Consider the following 19,151-nt stretch of genomic DNA (forward strand, 5'->3'; position numbering starts at 1 on the left):
TCTGCCCCCCCCTCCCTTTGGTGCCGCAGATCGAGCCGCTGCGGGGGCCGCTGGAGGGGGGCACGCTGCTGACCATCCGTGGGAGGAACCTGGGCCGACGCTTCAGTGACGTCCTTGGTGCCATCAGGATCGGCAGGGTGCCGTGTGTGCCACTGCGCCACAGATATGTCGTCTCCGAGGCGTGAGTGTTGGGGAAGAGGTCCCTATCCCCATCTTGTTCCCTGCCCCTGCCTGTCCCTCCCTGTCCTCATTACTCACCCCATTACCACCTGCCAGCGCTGAGCCCTGGGGCGGGAGCAGCGCGGTGGCCTGGCCCTGGTGGGTCATGGGTGACCCTGAGCAGGCACGGGCCGGCCAGTGCTGTCCTGGAGCGGGTGCTGGGCAGAGCACGGAGGAGGAGGAGGAGGAGGAGGAGGCGGCTGTGGGCTCTGCCCCTCTGCTCTGCCCCATGGCCAACGTCCCCTTTCCCCTTGCAGGATCGTGTGCCAGACCGGGGAGACTCCAGAGGCGTTCTCTGATGTGGTGACGGTCAACGTGAGCCGGGAAGGGAGGTCCAGGGAGCGGTACTCCTACGTGGTGAGTAGCTGCGCCCAGGTGTTTCTCTGGTGATTCCCATGCTCATGTTCCCTGTACCCCACAAACATGCCTGCACCCCCGGCCAACACAAAGCATCGGAGCCCTGGAGGAGAAGCCAGCGCGGTTCCTCAGCCATGGTTACCTGAGCAGGCCTGGCAGACCCGGTGTGAGAGCATGGTCAGGACTGCAGCCAGGTGATCACTGCATGGCCTCGCTCCCCATCTCCGTAGTTTATGACTGATCCTGGCTGCATCATCGTTTCTCTGGCTATGAAAAGGAGCTCTTTTTTCTTCCTCCTCTTTTGCTAAAGTGCTGTTACTACCTGTGAGATTTTTTGAGACTTGCAAAGTCTCTTTGTGCTATGTAAGTTACGTACCGTGGGCTCACATTATTTAGAACCGATATTTTTTCCCTGCAGAGATTTAGTTTTTACATGAGAATAATGTATAGGGATTAGACCTGAGGTAACCCCGTGTCATTATACAAAGAAAAGCCCTTTATAGCTTTGTACTGTACCATCTCACAAAGATAACTTTCATCTCTAAAACCTGAAAGAAATCCATGCAGCTCTTCTCTTCCCTATAAGCACCCTCGTCTCTGGCTAGACGCTATTCACGTCCAGGGCAAGCACAACAGGATGGGTGCCAAGGGCATGCTGTTTACTCAGAGCCTTTGTGCTTGTGCTGTGGAGGAGTAGGCTGTGCTGCCGTCGGGTGGCTGAAAGATGGCTTCAGCCCCAGGAAACAACATTTGGTTCCTGGTAGCCTTTGTGAGGAATTTAGGGCAGGATCGTGGAGTATAATCCCATCCCTGTACCCCATCATGAGGGCACTGCCAGGCTCGGCTCAGCGGTCGTTCCCAGGAGGGTGTTTGCTCTGGGACCCATTCCCGTGGTTTCCAGGCATCCCATGTTCACACCCAAAACGCTGTGGAGATCCATCAGTCTGGAGTGGAGCCGGATGCAGCCCAGTGACGGCCCTGGGATTTGGGGTTTCAGGATGTGTGTGCTGACCTGGCCACCTCACCCGTGGCCAGGCCAATTGTCTTCTTGACAAAGAGGAGAAGGGCCCCAAGACTGGGGAAGGGCCAGGTGGCTCCTTCACCAGCTTTTGGTGTGCGAGGAGAAGCCCCCTCAGGAAACACCTGCAAAAGCAGCGGTGCTGAACAAAGCACAGGAAGCAGTAGCCAGTCGCTGCTCTCAGGCCAGGTCCATGATGGCTCTGTGCTGGCAGCTCTGGAGCAGGCGTACAGCAAAGGCTGTCCTAGGAGCGGGACAGGAGCCACTCTGCTCGGCAGCACGGCAGAAATGTCTGGTGTCTGTCCCAGCAAAGCTTGGGGAGGAGATGAGGCAGGCCCCTGCTCTGTGCCTGCTTGTCGGGGTGAAGCTGCACGGCATGCGGCTGCTGCTCTGCACCAAACGTGGCTTCTGCACTGTTTGCAAACTCAGCCGTGCTGCTTTGTTTCCTTGATTCTCCTGTCGCATGCAGTGGCATGGAGTACACTGCCCTGTGCAAGGCTGCTCTCGGTGGCACCTGAGCTTGGGTGTTGATAGCAGCTTATCCGAAAAGCCTAAAGGACTTACAGAACTGCCCTTCCAGAGAAGAACCTTTGTAAAATACCAGATATTGTGCGTGTGCTACATTTTTCAAAGCCCCTGTTAGGTGTGTCTAGAAAAGACATTATTAATCTGTAATTCTGCTGAGGAGGAGGGAGAAATGTGATCAAGAGACTTTTCCAGGACATTATAGCAGACTCTGGATGAGCTGAATTTGCCAAATGAGCTGGATTTGCAAAAGCTGCAATGGAGACAATCAGTGCTGGCAGTGCACGGAGAGTGGTAGCCACTGGCTCTTGCTGAGGGGAAGAGCGGGAGGGCTTTGGGGAATGTGAATAACCCTCTCTGTGTTGTTGTACTGCAGATTTGAATGCATAGGTTAGGGGCCAAGGGCAGAAAACAGCTGCCTGCAGACACTCAGAAAATATGAATTAACAAAGTGAATCCTGTGGAAATGGGTAATGATCAGAAACAACAGAGGAAACGGCTGAAGAGAAACAAAACAGCCTGAGTGTAGGACAGGGGCAAGGAGAGCTGTTAATAAGCGTGTTTGTGTGCTGGGATTGACAGGAAAGGACATTGGGCGCCGTGTTCCCCGTGGTCTGGTTGCACGTTTGCTGGGGCTGTGGTGGGGAGCGGGCGGCCCTGCGCAGCCTGGGCAGTCCTGTTCCCCCGGGGTCTGCGGTGCCGGGCAGGGGGTTGCCAAGTGCCTTGCGGAGGGGTCTTGAAGGGATTATTTGCTGTGCCCTTGATGTCCTGTTGAGATGGAGCGGGGAGGCTGCCCGCAGGCTCTCCTGGGGCACGCTGCGTAGCAGGCGTGAGGGTTGGAGCTGCGTGGGTACCAAAGCTCATGAATCTCAGGAAGATTTCCAGGGGCTGCAAACACAGATAACACACATGCTAATAGCTGAAAATGGCGAGAGGCAAAATAACTTCCCCTTCAGTTCCTGTTGCCTCAAGAGATTCGGATTTGAAGCTTCCTTAAGCAGCAGTTTGATATTCAATTATCCAGACCCAGGTGGCTGTTTTCACAGATCTCAAGGCCATCATCCAGCAGGGCTTTAGCATCAGCTTTGCTTTCAGGAGGAAATGGATCTGGAAGGGCAGGGATGGTGGGAGCTGGCGTGAAGGAGAAATTTCCTTTTGCGGATGAACCTTGGGCTGTCGCCAGCTCTGGACCCTCCATTGGAAACCTCAAGGGACTGGTGGGACCCTGGGCTCCAGTTCAGGCTCCTGTCTCGTTTATTGCCAGAATTTAGGGACTGCAGAGAGTCACAGAGGTTTTACATGAGCTCACTCCTCAGCACTGATACCTCTCTCCTTGTTCTGAAACTCTGCCAGGGAAAGCTTTTGTTTCAGAGCCTCACAGTACTGTATACTTAAATTTACTGAAACAATTCCCATGTGCACTGTGGAGTATCCAAATGTGAATTTACCAGGCAAGAAAGGATTTCCCCTTTGTTTTTAGCTTCCCGTGGTGCAGTCCATCACTCCCTTGAATGGCCCGAAGGCTGGAGGCACCAGAGTGACCATCAGAGGCAGCAGCCTGGACATCGGCTCCGAGCTCCGTGTCCTTGTCAGCGCCTCCAAGCAGTGCACGGATCTCAGGTGGGAATGGGCTGGGGGCTGGCACTGAGCTTGTGACAAGAGCCAAGGCATTGGGAAGGGTGACATTGACCCCAGGGAGGTCAGGAAGGGCTGGGGTTTGGGTGGGGGACACGGCTGTGTGCTGCTGTCAGCCTTGGAGCCAGCGTAGCATCCCCACCGCTGCCTGCTCCGTTTACAGTGCCCATCACCGCAATGTCCCTGTCGTGGTGGGGCAGAGCTGTGGTGCTGGTGCCTGATGCCAGGATGGGACGAGGTTCTTTGGCAAGCTGGTGGCATTGGTGTCACCATGACGTGGTGGCAGCAACCAGCACAAACGAAGCGCTTCTGCTGCACCATTCACAGGATGCTGCCGAGTGGTCTGGGATCAGGACCAAAACCCTGGGGGCGAAGCAGACGTGGGCTCATTCCCAGACCTGCTGGAGGCACCTGCACACCAGGGTCCCGCTTCATGTCCCACTCCTGTGGCAGCTGTGGTCGGCAGAGACCCCTCCTGTGCGCTCCCATCGCATTCGTGGGAAGGAGCAGGACCCTGCCCTTTGCCTTTGGCTGCGTGGGAAAACAGCCTGGCAGCCTGGCGGGATGTGCTAGGGTTGGTTGTTAGTGGGCAGGGTAATTAATAGGTTATGGCTGTATGGTGTGTTACTGGAAGCTCCTTCTTGCCTGTGTCTGCTTCCTGGGGGGCTCAAGTCTGCAGGGCCTGGCTCCAACTGTGGGTTTCTGTGTCTTACCCTGCCTTTCCCTGCCCAGCCGCAATGACAGCACCATCACCTGCACCATGCCGGCTGCCGAGCTCACCACGGCCGTGCGCGTCTGTGTCCAGTTCGAGAACAAGTCTTGTGTCAGCCACAACATCACATTCAAGTATGAGAAGAATCCAGTTATATTGGACATCAACCCCAAAAAGAGCCAGATCAGGTGAGACCCCTCCCGCCGCAGAAGCAGCCAAGTCTGCCAGGGTTTGTGGCCTTGCTGAGATCAGCCTCCTCATTTTTGCCGAATACAGAGGTGAGCGGTGCTCTCCCATCAGAGCACAGAGCTCCCTGGAGAGGGGATCCCGTGCGGAGAAGGGGGCTGTCCCAGCCCAGGTTTGACACCTTGCCCTGCAGGGGCGTACACAAGGGGCACCGCAGGGTGCTCTCGGGGTGCCCCAGGTACCCAGCACTGCAGTGGAAGAGGTCTCGCACACCAAGACTGGCCGTAGCTCATTTCAGCACATTTAAGGCATGGAAAGAAGTCAGCTGTGGTTACTACACAGTGTACACCTGGTGGGTGCCTTAGAGAGGTCCAGGTGGGGGTTCTACGAGACCCAAAGGATTTTTCTTGGCAGTAAAACTGCTGGAGGATAAGCCGAGATTTGTGATTTTGGATTTCAGTCTTCCCCGAGGTCACAGTATTTCATTTTTAAAGTGTGTTGCTTTTAGTTTCATGTCTCTCTGTGGAGCTCTCAGGCTCCTGTTCCTCTGGATACCGTGGTGAAATCCCACCTTCCTTGGCGGTGGAGCCTGGAAAACCCAGGCTGACCAAGAAATCTGGGATTCGGGCGCCCATGGCTCAGGACGGTGCTGAAAGCAGCGCTGGGGCATGGACACGCAGCAGGCTCTGACAGGGCCATCCCCTCGGAACAGAGCTGCGTCTTGGCGTTCCTGAGCACAGCACCAGGGCTGCGGCTGTGGGGACGTTAATGACAAGGAACCACAGTGACTCAGCTCCTGGCCGCTGGAGAACAGCGCTGGGCTATGTCTGAGCAGAGACAGGGGAGGAATGTCCCTGCCCGAATTCGCCAGGGAAAGCTCCGGGGCATGGCTCCGTCACCTCAGTCTGCTTCCTTAGGATTTACTGCAGTTTCCAAGTTTCAGACTGCTGGGAACGTGACAGCAGTCTCTCTTCTGACTGCCTGGTGGCTGGTGCAGCCTGACTGCTCCCATGCATTGCTGGGCTGCTGACCATGAGGGCTCAATAACTTGTGTAAAAATGGAGCTGGATCTGATTTATCTTACCATATTGCTAAGATAATCTGTGTAAGCAGAGTTTAAAACAAAACAGAAGTTGTAAACTAGTCTGCAGATGTCATAGGCTCTTAATTAGAAACTTGGACTGTAACTGCATCGTAATATGTGCAGTATTGTAAAAGATTTCAGACAACCTGACTTTCCAGGCCTTAGACCCAAAGTCACTGTGTCTGACGTGGTCTTGAGATAATGGGATTTGTAAGTCCCAACTGGTCCTGAGAGATGCTCCAGACATCAAATGGGGAAGGCACAGCCAGGGAACAGCTTCTGCTGTTGGAGCAGCCCAGCCATGCTCGTTCTCCACTCCTTGCTCTGCGGAGCAATCCTGTGCCCATCGGGGGCCTCGTTACTGTTGTTAATTGACTACACATTGAGAAGCCCATGTTTTGCATTTCCCAAGCAGCCGATCCAAAACACAAAACAACTTTCACATTGTGGTCTCAATCAGAAGCGTCTGGGAGGTGCAGGACCCCATCAGCCTTAAAGGGATCTCGGTGTCATCCTCTGCAATTACCCTCTCTTTCTTCCCTTCTCCCTGAAGCGGGGGCAGGATCATCACCCTGGAAGGAAGAGGCTTTGAGCTGATCCAGAACGTGTCCATGGTGGTCCGTGGCATCGGCAGAGAGCAGACGGTGGGTGTCCCCGCTGGGTATCGCCTGGTGACTGGAGCGGGGCTGCATGCCTGGTGCCCAGGGATGTTTGGGGTGTGCAGCCCATGCTGCAGATGGGGCTGGGAACAAGGCTTGTGGGGGCTCTCAGGATGTCATTTTGTGATGTGTGTGCTCTCTTCTGCTTCCAGACCTGCAGGGTTCACACCGACACAGTGCTCACCTGCCCATCTCCTGCTGCCTCCAACGTCACTGCAGGGAGCAAGCCTGCACCCATCGATTTCTATCTCAACGGCCGCCTCTATGCGGACGACCGCCCGGCACTGGATGAGGAGATGTACCCTGAGGAGGCCGTGCACATCAGCAAGTTCAGCCTGGAGTACCACACTGACCCCCAGTTCTTCACAGCCAAGAAGGAGAAGTGGATCAAGCACCATCCCGGCGAGCCTCTGACCCTGGTCATACACGTAAGAGGGGGCAGTTACAGCTCTGTTTCGGGGGTGTTGCCCACTCCCCGCGGGGAAGCTCTGCAGCCCCAGGTGCCATTGCAGTGACTGTCCACAGGCAGGAGAGGGTAGGGAGGAGGATGAGGAGGGCAGGGGCAGAAGCCGCACAGGACCAGGCTGTTCTCACTCAGCTGCACCCGCAGCAGCCCTCACTCAGAGATGCAGCCTGGCCTGAGGGTGCCCTTCGAGCCATGGACAGGGAGCTGCGTGTGGGGGATGTCATGGCAAGAAGCTAAATACAGTACTGACATACGAAAAATAACAATAATGCACTGGCCTGAAGTCAGGCAGGTGCTACAGAAGTTCCTGACAATAGATATTTATTCCTGCAAAAACAGGTTGTGCATTCTTCTCTTTTGGCTACTGAATTCAGCTCAGCTAGCAGGGAAGTCGGGGTACACCGATCAAGCAGCTTGGACAATGCGCAATCGTAATTCAAAGGCCATTGTTCACTGCAGGAAATCCTTGCTGGCCACAGCGTGCCTGAACGCACTCCCCCTTCTCAGGCCCTGCAGCCCCGTCCCTCTGCTCCACGGCACATCCTTCCCCTCCCATAAGGGCACTTGGGTCCTTATCTGCGGTGCGCAGCAGGGCGGATCAGGAGCAGATTTTTCCAGGTTCCACCAGGGGCTTGCTCCTCCCTGCCCCCTGCAGAGTGAGGAATGGGAAACAGGAAAATGGGAAATGGCCTGGTTCTGGGTTTCCTGTGAAGCACTGGAAAAATGTCCTTGATGGGGGACAGTCCTCCCAGGTCTGAAAGCCAGCAGGGAATACTGAAAGTAAGGCAGGAAAATCCATTGCAGTTCCGATTGCTGCTCTAAAGGCTGACATCCTGATTCTGTTTTTGTCATTAGAAAGAGCCTGACAGCCTGGGCCTGGAAAGCAATGAGTACCAAGTGAAAATTGGCCTTATCTCGTGCGAGATCCAGATAGTTTCAGACAAAGTCATCCACTGCTCTGTCAACGAGTCTCTGAGCACCTCGGAAAGGCAGCTACCGGTGACGGTGAGTACGGGAGCCCCTCACTCCAAGCACGTGGGGATGAAGGGTCCCAGCTGCAAACCCTGTATGCCCAGGGGTCAGCTGTGTGCACAGGCAGGACGGGGCGCTCTGACAGTGGCCTTGCAGGACGCTGCATGGACAAAGGGCGCACAGAGCGGCCTGGGAGCCGTGCCCAGGGCAGCTCGTTTGACGGTGGCTCGGTGGCTCATGGCTTGTTAGCTGATGGCTCGGTGGCCAGTGGCTTATTGGCCTAATACAAGCGTAGCCCACACTGAGACTGCCCTGAGTCATGCAGAGTTACAGGGAATCATGTTGAGTCACAAGGGGTCATGCAGACTCCCTCCATGCTCCACACTGGGGACACTGATAGCTGAGCTAACCCTGCTGTCACTGGGGTGAGGCTCTGTCAGTTCTCGTAAGGCACGGTGAAACCCCAGGCGTGTGAGCTTTAGTCACTTGCAGTAATTTTCGTTCTGCCCCACATGTTTGGGGATTTCTGTGCAGTTTTCAGTCAGATGGGGAGCTGCCAGCGACCAAGAGAGTCCGACCCTTCCAGAGCTGCAGTGAGCCACTGAGATGGGTCCCAGTGTAGGGACAGGAGCAGCGCGCAGGGCTGGAAAGCTCCATGCTGCTTCCCAGGGACTGCCCTTTTGTCACTGCAGAGTTCAGCGTTGAGGGATGTTCATATTTGTGTCTGCAGAATTCACAACACTTTGTTACAGTCCTTTTTCCACAGAGGGCTTGGCTTATGCTCTCCTAGCTCTCAGCTTCCCTCATGCCACGTACAGCCCATTGCCATGCAGGAATGTGACTGTGGCTCTTTGTATCTGGAGATGAAATACCTCCATCTCCATGGTCTGAGACCCACAGCCCCCTTAACAGAGTGAGGTGAGCCTGCAGCTGGTCAGGGAGGAGGGGGAAGGCTGCGAAAGCAATCAAGGAGGCCGTGGGCTTGCGCTCCCCGGAAGAAAGGCACGAGGATGCAGCACCATTCGCTGCCAGGGCTGCCCAGTTCCCTGGCTGCAGTCTGTGGCATAAGAAATTCTGCTGCAGACTGGAAACATGGAAATGCAGAAGTAGCGGAATTACCCAAGTCATTTAAATGGAAATTTTAAATAGGGTAATTTTGGTTTTAGTGAGAACTGAGAAACAGGGAAATCCCTTTGGGGAAGAGAAGGAATCTATGAGTTTGCTAGTCTTGGTTTGATGTGAAACATCCAGGGCAATGCCCTCGTAGATGCCTAGGAAGCAGGAGAACAACACCCAGCCCTACAGTATCACACGGCTATTGAGAGTGTACCAGCAGTGCGAGTGCAGCTAAAAAACCAACCTGCATTCACGTCTGTGTGCCCTTATTAAACCTCCGTATGTTTGAGCTCTCGCCTGACCGTTTAGGAGGCAGCAGCTGCCTCTACAGCGTGCCTGTTGGATCCCATTGGCACCCAGGAACGCTGCCAGACGGCTCCATCCCGTGAGCCAGAGCGGGGTCCCCGGTGACCCCCAAGGCAGCCCTGTGCCCCTGGGGTCCTGCCCAGTCCCACAGCTCTTCTTGGGAGCAGGGCGTCTTCCGGCCCCTTCTGACCCCCCAGGTGCTAGTGACAGGAAATGCCATTTAGCCTGCAGCCTAATTAATTCCCCATACAAAAAACTGTCTTGAGTAGACCTGTCCAAATAAACAAGAGATGCTTGTTGAGGCCTTCATACTCATTTTTGTTCATGGCCAAGCTGTTTAAACACTGAATTAAACAGCAAGCGTGGGATTTCTCCTCTGGCAAATGCAAAAGGTTGAGTTGGTGGGGAAAAAAAGACCTAAAGTGCATTGAGAACTTGCCTCATTGTGGCATTTCAGGCAAAAGAGGTGGATATCAAGAGGCGAGGGCTTGGGTTTCCCAGTGGGCACTGAGCTGTGAGGTGTGAAGTGCGTGGTGTGTGGACGTGGTGGGAAGGCCCTGCCGGTGGCCCTGCCCTGCCTCAGCCGCTGGCTGCAGTTCAGCGGCAGTGAGCACCTTTCCTGGAGGTGCTCATGGTGCAGATGCAGTCACGAGATTATTCCATCTCTTCCCTACCTCCTTTCAGATTTTTTGCTCAAGTTTCTCTCGCTTCTCATTCCTGGAGAGAAGTGAAACTCACATTTCCAGAAGTGAAAGGCTTGTGTAGTCATGAGTTTTTCTTATCAGATGATGCTGTTGAATCCTTTCATCCCAGGAGCTGGAGAGCCGTTTATAAACAGCACCGGGTGAGCTGGCCAGCCCGCCTGTGATGTGTGTTGGCCTCGTCTTTCTGGCCATCGATCAGGAGACCAAAGGACTGGGCTCAAGTGGTTTGTGCTTGGTGTCACAACAAGTAGGGGTTGGGAGCAGAGCCAGCACCTCCTGACACCCCGTCCACTGCTTTAGCCACTAGATCATTACTCGTCTCTGATCTCGTTATTATTTATTTTTATTCCCTTACTTTATTTGTATTTCAAAGAGCTTTAAGTCCCTTCACTCTCCTCCTCCTGAGTAGCAGCAGTTCAGCTTTTGGAGAAGAAAGGGAAGCGTGGCTGGGATTCAGAGGCTGTTCAGAGGCAGAACAATGTTGGATATTGGTGGAAGTGGTTTTCTAGAAGAAATAGCACAGGCTGTATTTTATGGTGCGGTGAGCTCTCTAAGAAAGGATTATCTTGTACTGTGGGTTGGGAATGGTGGCGCTGTGACATGGGCTGGAGCATGTGGCTCTGCCACCAAAGCCCTGCGGGGGCCCTGGGATGGGCACCGCTGCGGTACCACAGCCTGCTGTGCCCCTGCCTGGGCTTCCACCGCAGTGTGCGGGAGGGGACCTGGGCTCCTCTGGGACACACAAAGTCCCCAGGGTCCTGCAGTGGCCAGGCGTGGTGGGCTGAGCTGGTGTGGTCAGTGTGTCCTTGGGCCAAGGTCTGTGCGTGCTGCTCCATGGACCTCTGAGCCGCTCGTCAATGTGCTGCTCAGCCCCGGCTTTTCTCCCTCCTCCTCCCTCTCTAGATCCAAGTGGGAAAGTTCAACTACACGGTTGCGATGCTGCACCTCGGGGGAGGAGAGACCGCCATCATCGTCTCCATTGTCATCTGCAGCATCTTGCTGGTCCTCTCTGTTGTAGGTAAGGGAACAGAATGCTGAGTTTCCAGGCTGTGCCAAGGTTTTCTTTCTCATTGCACGTGTTTCCCTCAAACACTTAGCAGGCACCATAATAAAAATAGAAAAGGGTGTGAGAAACTGGTCTTAGACTGGTACCAGCATGCACAGGGCCTACCCACAGGCATGGCTGTCCCAGACCACCCCAAAGGTCCACCCAGCCCAAGGTTCTGCTGTCAGGGACAGGCACCTGGTAAGGAGCATGGGCAGCAGAGCAGTGTCCTGAGCTGCAGACCTGCAGCAGACTCCACAGTTACCGACCCTGCTGGGAGCTGTGCCACACACCTGTGTCCTCTGGCATCTTCCCTTTGCATGCCCAGAACGACTCTGCAGCACAAAACCTGTTAGTTCACAGCAAATTGGGTGTTTCTAATAGGGGTTTAATTTATTTTTAGTAAAAGTTATATGCACACTATTTATTAAATGCACTGCCCATCGTTAGAAACATCTTTCTGGAGGCATGGGAAGTCTCAGACATGAACACTGTACAGGTGGTGAACGTCTTAAAATCTGTATTCATTAATCGGCTGGAATACATTAATTTACAGTTAAGCTGAATATAGACAGCCCAGACCTAAATGGAAGATGACAGTTACAGCATGATTGTTAAATTCCAGATGGTTTTACTTATTTACAGGTAATCGAGAACTGCCTGGTCACATACCAGGCTTGTTGAGGGTGTTAAGCCAGCTCTGAGTTTAGCTTTCTGCACCCATGTCAGCAGAGGACTCTGATCCCAGCTGCAGCTGCTCCTCAGCCCTGGTCCAAAAGGCTTCTTCCCTTCCTCTTTTCCAGCTCTCTTTGTGTTTTGCACAAAGAGCCGCAGAGCAGAGCGCTACTGGCAGAAAACCCTGCTCCAGATGGAGGAGATGGAGTCACAGATCCGGGAGGAAATCCGCAAAGGTAAGGCACCAAGTAGGAGCCAGGACTGGGAGGGCGGTGCTGGGACAGCTGTGTTAAGCCCCTTCAACCTTCTACTTTGTAGAAGTTTATACAGTTATTTATGGGAGAATTTGTGCCTTCACCTTGTTGCTGCAGCAGGGTTTATGAGGGAGGCTCAGTGCCTGGAGCGTGGCTGAGGTCCTGCAGAGCCCTGGGGCTGCTCTCCTGGGAAGGGGAATGTCCTGTGGGTGCTGCAGGACATGATGTGCCTGGTTGAGCCCTGCCTCAGCCCACTGGAGGGAAGGGTTTACGGAGGCAGGGGGGAGACATGCCAGATATTTTGGAGCCAGCCTGCCTGCTGCCTCAGCTGGCGCAGCACGGGAGCTCCCACCATCTGCGGTCTCTTTGTGCAAGGTTTCGCGGAGCTGCAGACAGACATGACAGACCTGACCAAGGAGCTAAACCGCAGCCAGGGGATCCCCTTCCTGGAGTACAAGCACTTTGTCACCCGGACGTTCTTCCCCAAAGTAAGGCGACACCGCGTTTCACAGGCACCTCATCGCTCCCCGATCCCTCCTACCCAGACCAGGGCTCTGCTTTCCCCCTGCTGAAGGGGTATTTTAGTGTAACAAAATCATTCCACTGTTACGTATTTAGTTGTCACATATTTCAGCCTCAATTATTGTCAAAGGCGCAGACGCGGCTCCTGGGGTGTGAAGTAAGGTCAGGTTTGCTTGCACACGCTCGGAGCCTGGTGACAGCCCCGTCCCGGCAGTGGCTGCGACTCGGCCATTCAGTGCCGCTGGACACCCTCATCCTAAAGCACCCTCACATGAGCAGAAACTGTTGTAACCCCCCTGCACCCAGAGGCTCCGATGCCACCCCGCTCTGTTCAGCGGAGGCTGAAGGGCAGATGAAGGCTGTATCTGCCCTTGGCATTTGCGGAGAGAGGGTTTTTGTTCCCCACAGTGTGCACCGAGCTGCTCTGCCCATCCTTGGGAGCTCCTCAGTTATCTCTGCCTCCCTTTTCTCTCCTCTATCAAGGGCTGGGCACATGGCGCTCCCAGTACGATGCCCTGTGGGCGCCCAGTCCCAGTCTGTCTGCCTGGAGTTGCCCTCCATGGCCACGGCAGACGCGACGGTGCCGTAATTCCCATCACCGGTTGCTCCGCCGTGTCGCCGTGTTGCTGCCTTAGCAGTGGCTGTATTTCACCCCTGAGGCAGTTGCATTTCAGTGGTGAGGAGTGAGATGGTGATTTATGACTGCAGAGTGTTTCATTAGTATTTATTACTCAGGTTTTTAAGTTATCCAGTCTCTATATATCTGTACACTAGAGTCTTTAAGATTCGGGCTGCTATATGAATGTTAGAGATTTAAACATTTTTCCCATCTGTTTCAAGAGTTACATATGTTAAAACACCCAGTACTCCTCTATTTTGACTTAGTCTTCTAGCATGCTTTCTCTTCTGGGATTTTTCTAGCTGTCAAATTAGTCTATTTGCAGTCTCCCTACCCTAACAGCCCCGTGTCTGCACAGACATCTGCTTCCCCCCGTTCTTGTGGGGTTTGCTCATTCTAGAGGCTCTTGCGAAGTGTTTAGAGACTTGGTAAACCATACCGATGCATTTCTCCATGATGGGTGGTCGTCTCCCCCGATGACACCTCTCTCGGTCTCGTTCCCTGGCGGTGTGCGGCAGCGAGGGGTCCCCGTCCGGTGCAGCCCCCGTAACGCTGTGCTTGTTTGCAGTGCTCGTCGCTCTATGAGGAGTGCTACATCCTCCCATCCCAGCCGCTCAGCGCCCAGGTGGGCTCCCAGGTCCAGGAAACTCATCCGCTGCTGGTGGGGGAGTGGAAAGTGAGTAACCCACGAACAGTGGACAGTGCCGTGCATTTCCCTGTGGTGTGCGGGGGATGCTTGATCACTGAAAACAATTAACACGCACCAGTGTTGGATCTGCTTTGGCTGGTTGGAGCAGGCAGATCTGTGGATCTGCTCTCGCATGAAGGAGCTCTGTCCTGAGATCCTCCCTGGCTCTGCTGTGGGCTTTTCTTCCTGTGTGTATCGTATTGCACATCACTTTGGTCCCACACACAGCTCATCTAAGGGAGATTCCTCCCGAGCAGGGGCTCGGTAAACGCTGTTGTTGTCCCAGAGCCAGGTTTCACGTGGACAGGAAGTAGGAATTGAAGAGTCACAGTTGCTTTGGGTGGAAGGGAGCTCTGCTTAAAGCAGCCCCAGCTTGATGAGGTTGCTGAGGCCCTTGCCTAGCTGTGTGAAATGCCTTCAAGGATGGAAGCAGGAGGAAAACAACAAGCAGGGGTTTTCTCATTCTGCTTTCTGTTTTTTCTTTAGATCCCTGAAAACTGTAGACCAAATATGGAGGAAGGAATCTCGCTGTTCTCCACCTTACTCAACAACAGGCACTTTCTCATCGTGTTTGTCCACGCTCTTGAGCAACAGAAGGACTTTGCTGTTAGAGACAGGTATGAGCTTCGGCTGGAGAAGACTGATTTATTCCTACCCTCTAAGCAATCCAGCCCTTGTCTGGAGCCGTGCCTTTCAGTTGAAGGTTGAGTTACGCTTGCCTCCCACTTTTCTATTGGAAATGGATGGCCATAAACCTCTGTTACCCTGAAGAGCACCAAAAGGTGCAATAAGTGACTCACTCATGAGTGTTTGTATCCCTGAACACTTGGCTTTTCAGTAAGAGGGTGCGAGCTGACCCAAGGTCCTGCAGCAATGAAACAGAGTTTGAAGTTTTAAGACCATTGAGAAGGCTCATGAAAATTGTCTGAAGTACTTTGTGAATACTCTGAATGCCTTTGTGTTTTGTTGGGTTTTTTAGTGCCAGTTGGCAGTTCAGTCTTGTCAGGTTGGTGCTTGAGCCATACACAATTCTGTGTTTCAGGTGTAACCTGGCCTCCCTGCTTACTATTGCGCTGCATGGGAAACTGGAGTACTACACCAGTATCATGAAGGACCTCTTGGTGGATCTCATAGATGCTTCGGCTTCCAAAAACCCCAAGCTGATGCTGAGGAGAACGGAATCTGTGGTGGAGAAGATGCTCACCAACTGGATGTCCATCTGCATGTACAGCTACCTCAGGGTAAGAGAGCCAGCTCACTACTCACTTGGGATGCGCATTTGCACTGCATGCAGGTGTATGGGTGTCCTGGTGTTACTAGAATTGAGTCATAGAATTCCATTTTCAGCTGAGGACCTAAATACCTGCCAGCATTGCCACCTGAACAGTCACTGAGGCTTGACAGACTCCAGGGTCTTGAGAGGTCCAAGTGGGGAAAAGCAACCTTAAGTTCAGCTGCATCTGCACTTCTGCCTGTGGGTTCGGTGAGAGCAGATGTTGTGGCAGGCCTTTCCTAAGGCCGGAGCAGGGACTCTTTCACCATGCTTGAGCAGAGAGCTGCAGGGGGTTTGAAAGACGGCCAGAACAGCTGAGGTTTTGGAAGCTGTTGCGGCGATTTGATGTTTTCCTGTGCTGGTGGTCGCCGGCCGGTTCAGCGCTGTCTGTGCTGAGTGCATTGGGGAGGGACAGTGGCACTGGAGCAGGGGTCTGCTCTGTCCGCACAGGGGCTCCTCGCACGGTTCCCGCCGAGAGGGGGTGTCTCCAGAAGCCCAACTGTCTTCTGATGTTAACAACGAGGAATACGTTTGGCATCTCACAGTACATCAGTGGTCCATCTGCTCAGTGCTTTATCTCCAACCTGTGCCAGTTCTGGTTGGAATTTCCCAGAAGAATTGAGCAATAACTTAATTGATTCCACGGCAGTTAATTGGAGGACATCCCATTATACCCACAGGGGAGAGTCTGGAAAAAGCCTTTGAAAAATCTCTTTTCCCAAAGTGTTTGCTATAGCCACAGAAGCAATATTATATTGTCCTCATACGTATCGTAATGTCTTCTGATCCCAGCTGATGATCACTTTTTGTCCTAAAGCCTGTGGTTTTGTAGTTCATAATATTTCATTCTAGCTCACATAATTAGCCAGTGTAATGAAAGAAAAGTTGCAGGAGCAAGTAAGGATGGCTGTGCAAATGCAGCAAGATTCTCCAGCCTCTAAGAGCAGAAAAGAGTGAATTAGTGCAGTTTTTTTTAATCTTCAGTTTTGGTGCCTGTAGTTAAACCATTGGAGAGAAAAAGTGCTGATCTCTCCTTTTGGAGAGTGGAGACCACATGTGAGGCATCTGATCCAGCTCCAGTTTGTGCTAAAAATGGACATTGTGCAAGAAGGCTTTCTCAGGGGAAAAAAATAAAAAAGAGGAAAGAAAGTTGAGTCTTACTGGGCACATTAGGAAGCTCATTTACAGCGAGGAGCTCCCACGTGCCAGTGGGGAGGTGCCCATAACCATGGGCTGGTCCAGAGTCTGTAGCGGGGCCAGTGCAGACGATGCTGGGCGAGCCCTGAGCTGGCGTCTCTGTGCCCTGCAGTCCTGCCTGCCCCATGCGGGAGGAGGAAGCACAGAGTATGGGGGGAGCGGGGTGGTGGTGGCCCTTTGCAGCGCTGACAGGCCACCAGCAGGACCTGCATCTGCCGCCACCTGCAGATGCTGGGTCCTCAGCAGGGGCTAAGGCCACGCACAGGAGTTACGGTCCCCTCCATTCTCCATGTGCCCAGCCTGCAGCTGTGGCAGTGACGGCCATTGCGCAGTGACGGCCATTGCAGCACTCCCTACCGCAGCCTATTTCCCGTTTCCGTACTGGAGCACAATGAAGAGTTGGTTTCCAAGAGACTTTCCCGTCATGGCGAGGGCAGGGGAGCTGATCAGAGGGGAAGCCGTGCTGCCTGCTGAAATATAGCACAGGCGGGGAATTGATCAGACAGAAATGTTCGGAGAGGCCTTTGTCCCAGGCTGAGCACAGCGATGGGGGTCTCGGTGCGGATCGGCAGAGCCGGGACCTTCCCCCCGATGTGATGAGCGTGTTGCCCCTGTGGCTGGATGGACAGCACCTCCGCACGCGCGGGCTGGTTTCGGCTCAGAGCTGTGATTTCAATACCAGCGATAGTCAAACGCCTCCCATGTGCCTCGTGTGCCTCTGGATCAAACTCTGTTGCCTTCAGAGAGGCATTTCTTGGTTAAAAAAAATTAAAATAAAAGGCTGCCCGCCTGCCTGCAGCACTGGTCCGTCAGACGTGTGACGATGGGTCTGGTTTTCATTCCTGCATTATCCCCATTAATCACAATGTCTATTCGAAACAGCTGCTGCAAAGGTCCCTGCCGTTGTTCAGTGGAAAAATTCCAAGTGCTTGTATTTTCCCTTGTAAGTCAGCGCTACATGCTCAAAACATTTGTTTCATATTAATACTCTGCCTAACAGGCCGTCCATTTGTGTTCTGGGGGAAGATGATTTGAAGGAGCTGTCTTCAGCTGGGCAGGAGCTGCAGGCCCCAGGCAGTCGTGGTCTGCACATGCGGGGGGCACCTGGAGCTGCCAGGACGGGGAGGTTTGCTTGGAGCAGGAGGGATGGTGGAGGGTGAGCAGGAGCCTTGCTCTTGAGGACGGGCTCTCCACAACCACCCAGCATTTGCACAGGGGGTGCAGACTTCTGCTTCTGCGGAACTGAGGGAGATTCATAGATAAAATGGTCCATGTCTCCACTTTCTGCTGAAAAAAAAACCTTCCCCATAAGATACTGTGGTACCATTGTGCTTGGCTCCTGACAGGGTCAGCGGACGAGGAGTTAAAGGAAAATTAAGGTCCCAGAACTCAGCTTTTAGGTCTGGGTCCAAGCTTCCCAGTGTTTTGCGTGTGGGATGGAGCTGAGGTTTGGTTCTTCACAGAATACAAATAGATAATCATCCCAAAATTAGCAGCCATTTGGGATAAGCAGCTGTTTGCTGTGCTTTTCCCACCCCAGCCTCACCAAGATATTTTGGAAATGGCTGTAGCGTGTTCCTGGGAGGACATCTCTAATGGCTTGTCAGCCGTGTTAATAGGGCAGGAACATGTGAGTGCAACCTGTGCTCTGTACCATTTTTTTTCCCCAAGCCTATAAAACCAAGCCCTCCCACACTCATCATGCATGAAACAGCTCAAGTAATGCCAGCCTGGGCTGCGCTTCCCATTACTGCAAAGTTATTTCATTGCCCTGGGTAGCTTTAAGAGCCTGTAGCAGTTCAGTCAAAAATGAAAATGAAGTCTCATTAAAATACATTCACAATGGGAGGAAAAAAGGCCCCAGACTGTGTTTTTTTAAGTATTTTTTTTGTCCTGAATCAGCACTGATCTCTTCTAGTTAAACTTCCTTTCTCCCAACCAGCCAAGTCCAAAGACAGTTTTGATTCGTTTCCAGATGAGTTTTCCGAACAATGCTTGAGGTTTCCAAGTTTGCCATTTTATCTCTAGTCTCTGCCTGCCAGACCTTCTTTCCCCTCTTTGAAAGTTGCTGTCTGATTAGCGCTTTTGCAGATTTCCATAACATCCCACGGTTCCCGAGCCTGAAAGCCAAAAAGCCAAACAGAAATAGCATCTCTCGCTGCCGTTGTTTCCCGCGTGGCTGCGCCAGGGGCTGATCCTGCTGGTGCCGGGGGATCCGCAGCGCCCGCTCCTCCGCTGCTCGTGGGATTTGCATGGGTGGGAAGGAGTCCCCTGGTCAGCCCTGACCCAAGCAGAACATGCTGCTCTTGAGCTGTAAAGAGCTCCCATACCAGCAGGACTTGCACTTTTCACGTGTTTTTGGAGCCACGCTGCTCAGAGCACTTGGGAAGTCATTAAACCCTGCAGACAGCCCCTGGAGCTTCCCCATGCTCAGAGGAAATGTTGTCCTCGCAAAAATAAAGCGGGTGCAGGATTGGCACAGATGGTGCTTGCCCACCTACTGCCCTGCTGCGGAGTCTTATCAGCAACGGCACCGAATGCAGCCGGATCAAAACTGACATCGAACTAATTGCTTTAGCAATTATAAGGCAATTAGAATAAAAGAATCACCAAGTCTTAATTAAGAAGCAGATTGAACAGGATTTAGCAGCTCCTAGCTGAGAAATATCAAAATCATTCGATAGCTGCTGTCTTGAGTGGGATTTCAGATGGCAGGAATGTTTGTGCAGGGTGTGCGGTGCTCAGAAAGTACATAAATGTGCAATAATTTGCACTTGCCTCATTGGAAGGAAGTTGCACATGAACATTAAGGAGAATGGGATGCGCTCCAGTACTGAGAAGTTTCTTAAGAAAATAGCTTATGTTTTACTTGCACATCAGTGTGGCAGGCAGAAGTGAATCAGAAATCTGGCACTGCAC

At 53.1% G+C, this 19,151-nt stretch overlaps 1 protein-coding gene across 1 annotated transcript in view; it reads left to right on the plus strand.

Annotated features, from left to right (window-relative positions):
- The window catches only part of PLXND1 (plexin D1), a gene marked incomplete at its 5' end in the record, with an annotated part of 52,171 nt that overhangs the window by 18,766 nt on the left and 14,254 nt on the right, over window positions 1-19,151 (plus strand). Inside the window, 13 exons of the mRNA XM_010181892.1 lie at window positions 30-181; window positions 477-576; window positions 3,600-3,739; window positions 4,487-4,654; window positions 6,290-6,380; window positions 6,548-6,823; window positions 7,717-7,866; window positions 10,863-10,977; window positions 11,808-11,915; window positions 12,309-12,421; window positions 13,643-13,750; window positions 14,249-14,379; window positions 14,805-15,003. Of these exons, the coding sequence (XP_010180194.1) occupies window positions 30-181; window positions 477-576; window positions 3,600-3,739; window positions 4,487-4,654; window positions 6,290-6,380; window positions 6,548-6,823; window positions 7,717-7,866; window positions 10,863-10,977; window positions 11,808-11,915; window positions 12,309-12,421; window positions 13,643-13,750; window positions 14,249-14,379; window positions 14,805-15,003 (1,851 nt within the window). The remainder of the gene's footprint in view (window positions 1-29; window positions 182-476; window positions 577-3,599; window positions 3,740-4,486; window positions 4,655-6,289; window positions 6,381-6,547; window positions 6,824-7,716; window positions 7,867-10,862; window positions 10,978-11,807; window positions 11,916-12,308; window positions 12,422-13,642; window positions 13,751-14,248; window positions 14,380-14,804; window positions 15,004-19,151) is intronic.

Source organism: Mesitornis unicolor, unplaced genomic scaffold, assembly GCF_000695765.1.
Source record: "Mesitornis unicolor isolate BGI_N332 unplaced genomic scaffold, ASM69576v1 scaffold19653, whole genome shotgun sequence".
Classification (NCBI taxonomy): Eukaryota; Metazoa; Chordata; class Aves; order Mesitornithiformes; family Mesitornithidae; genus Mesitornis; species Mesitornis unicolor.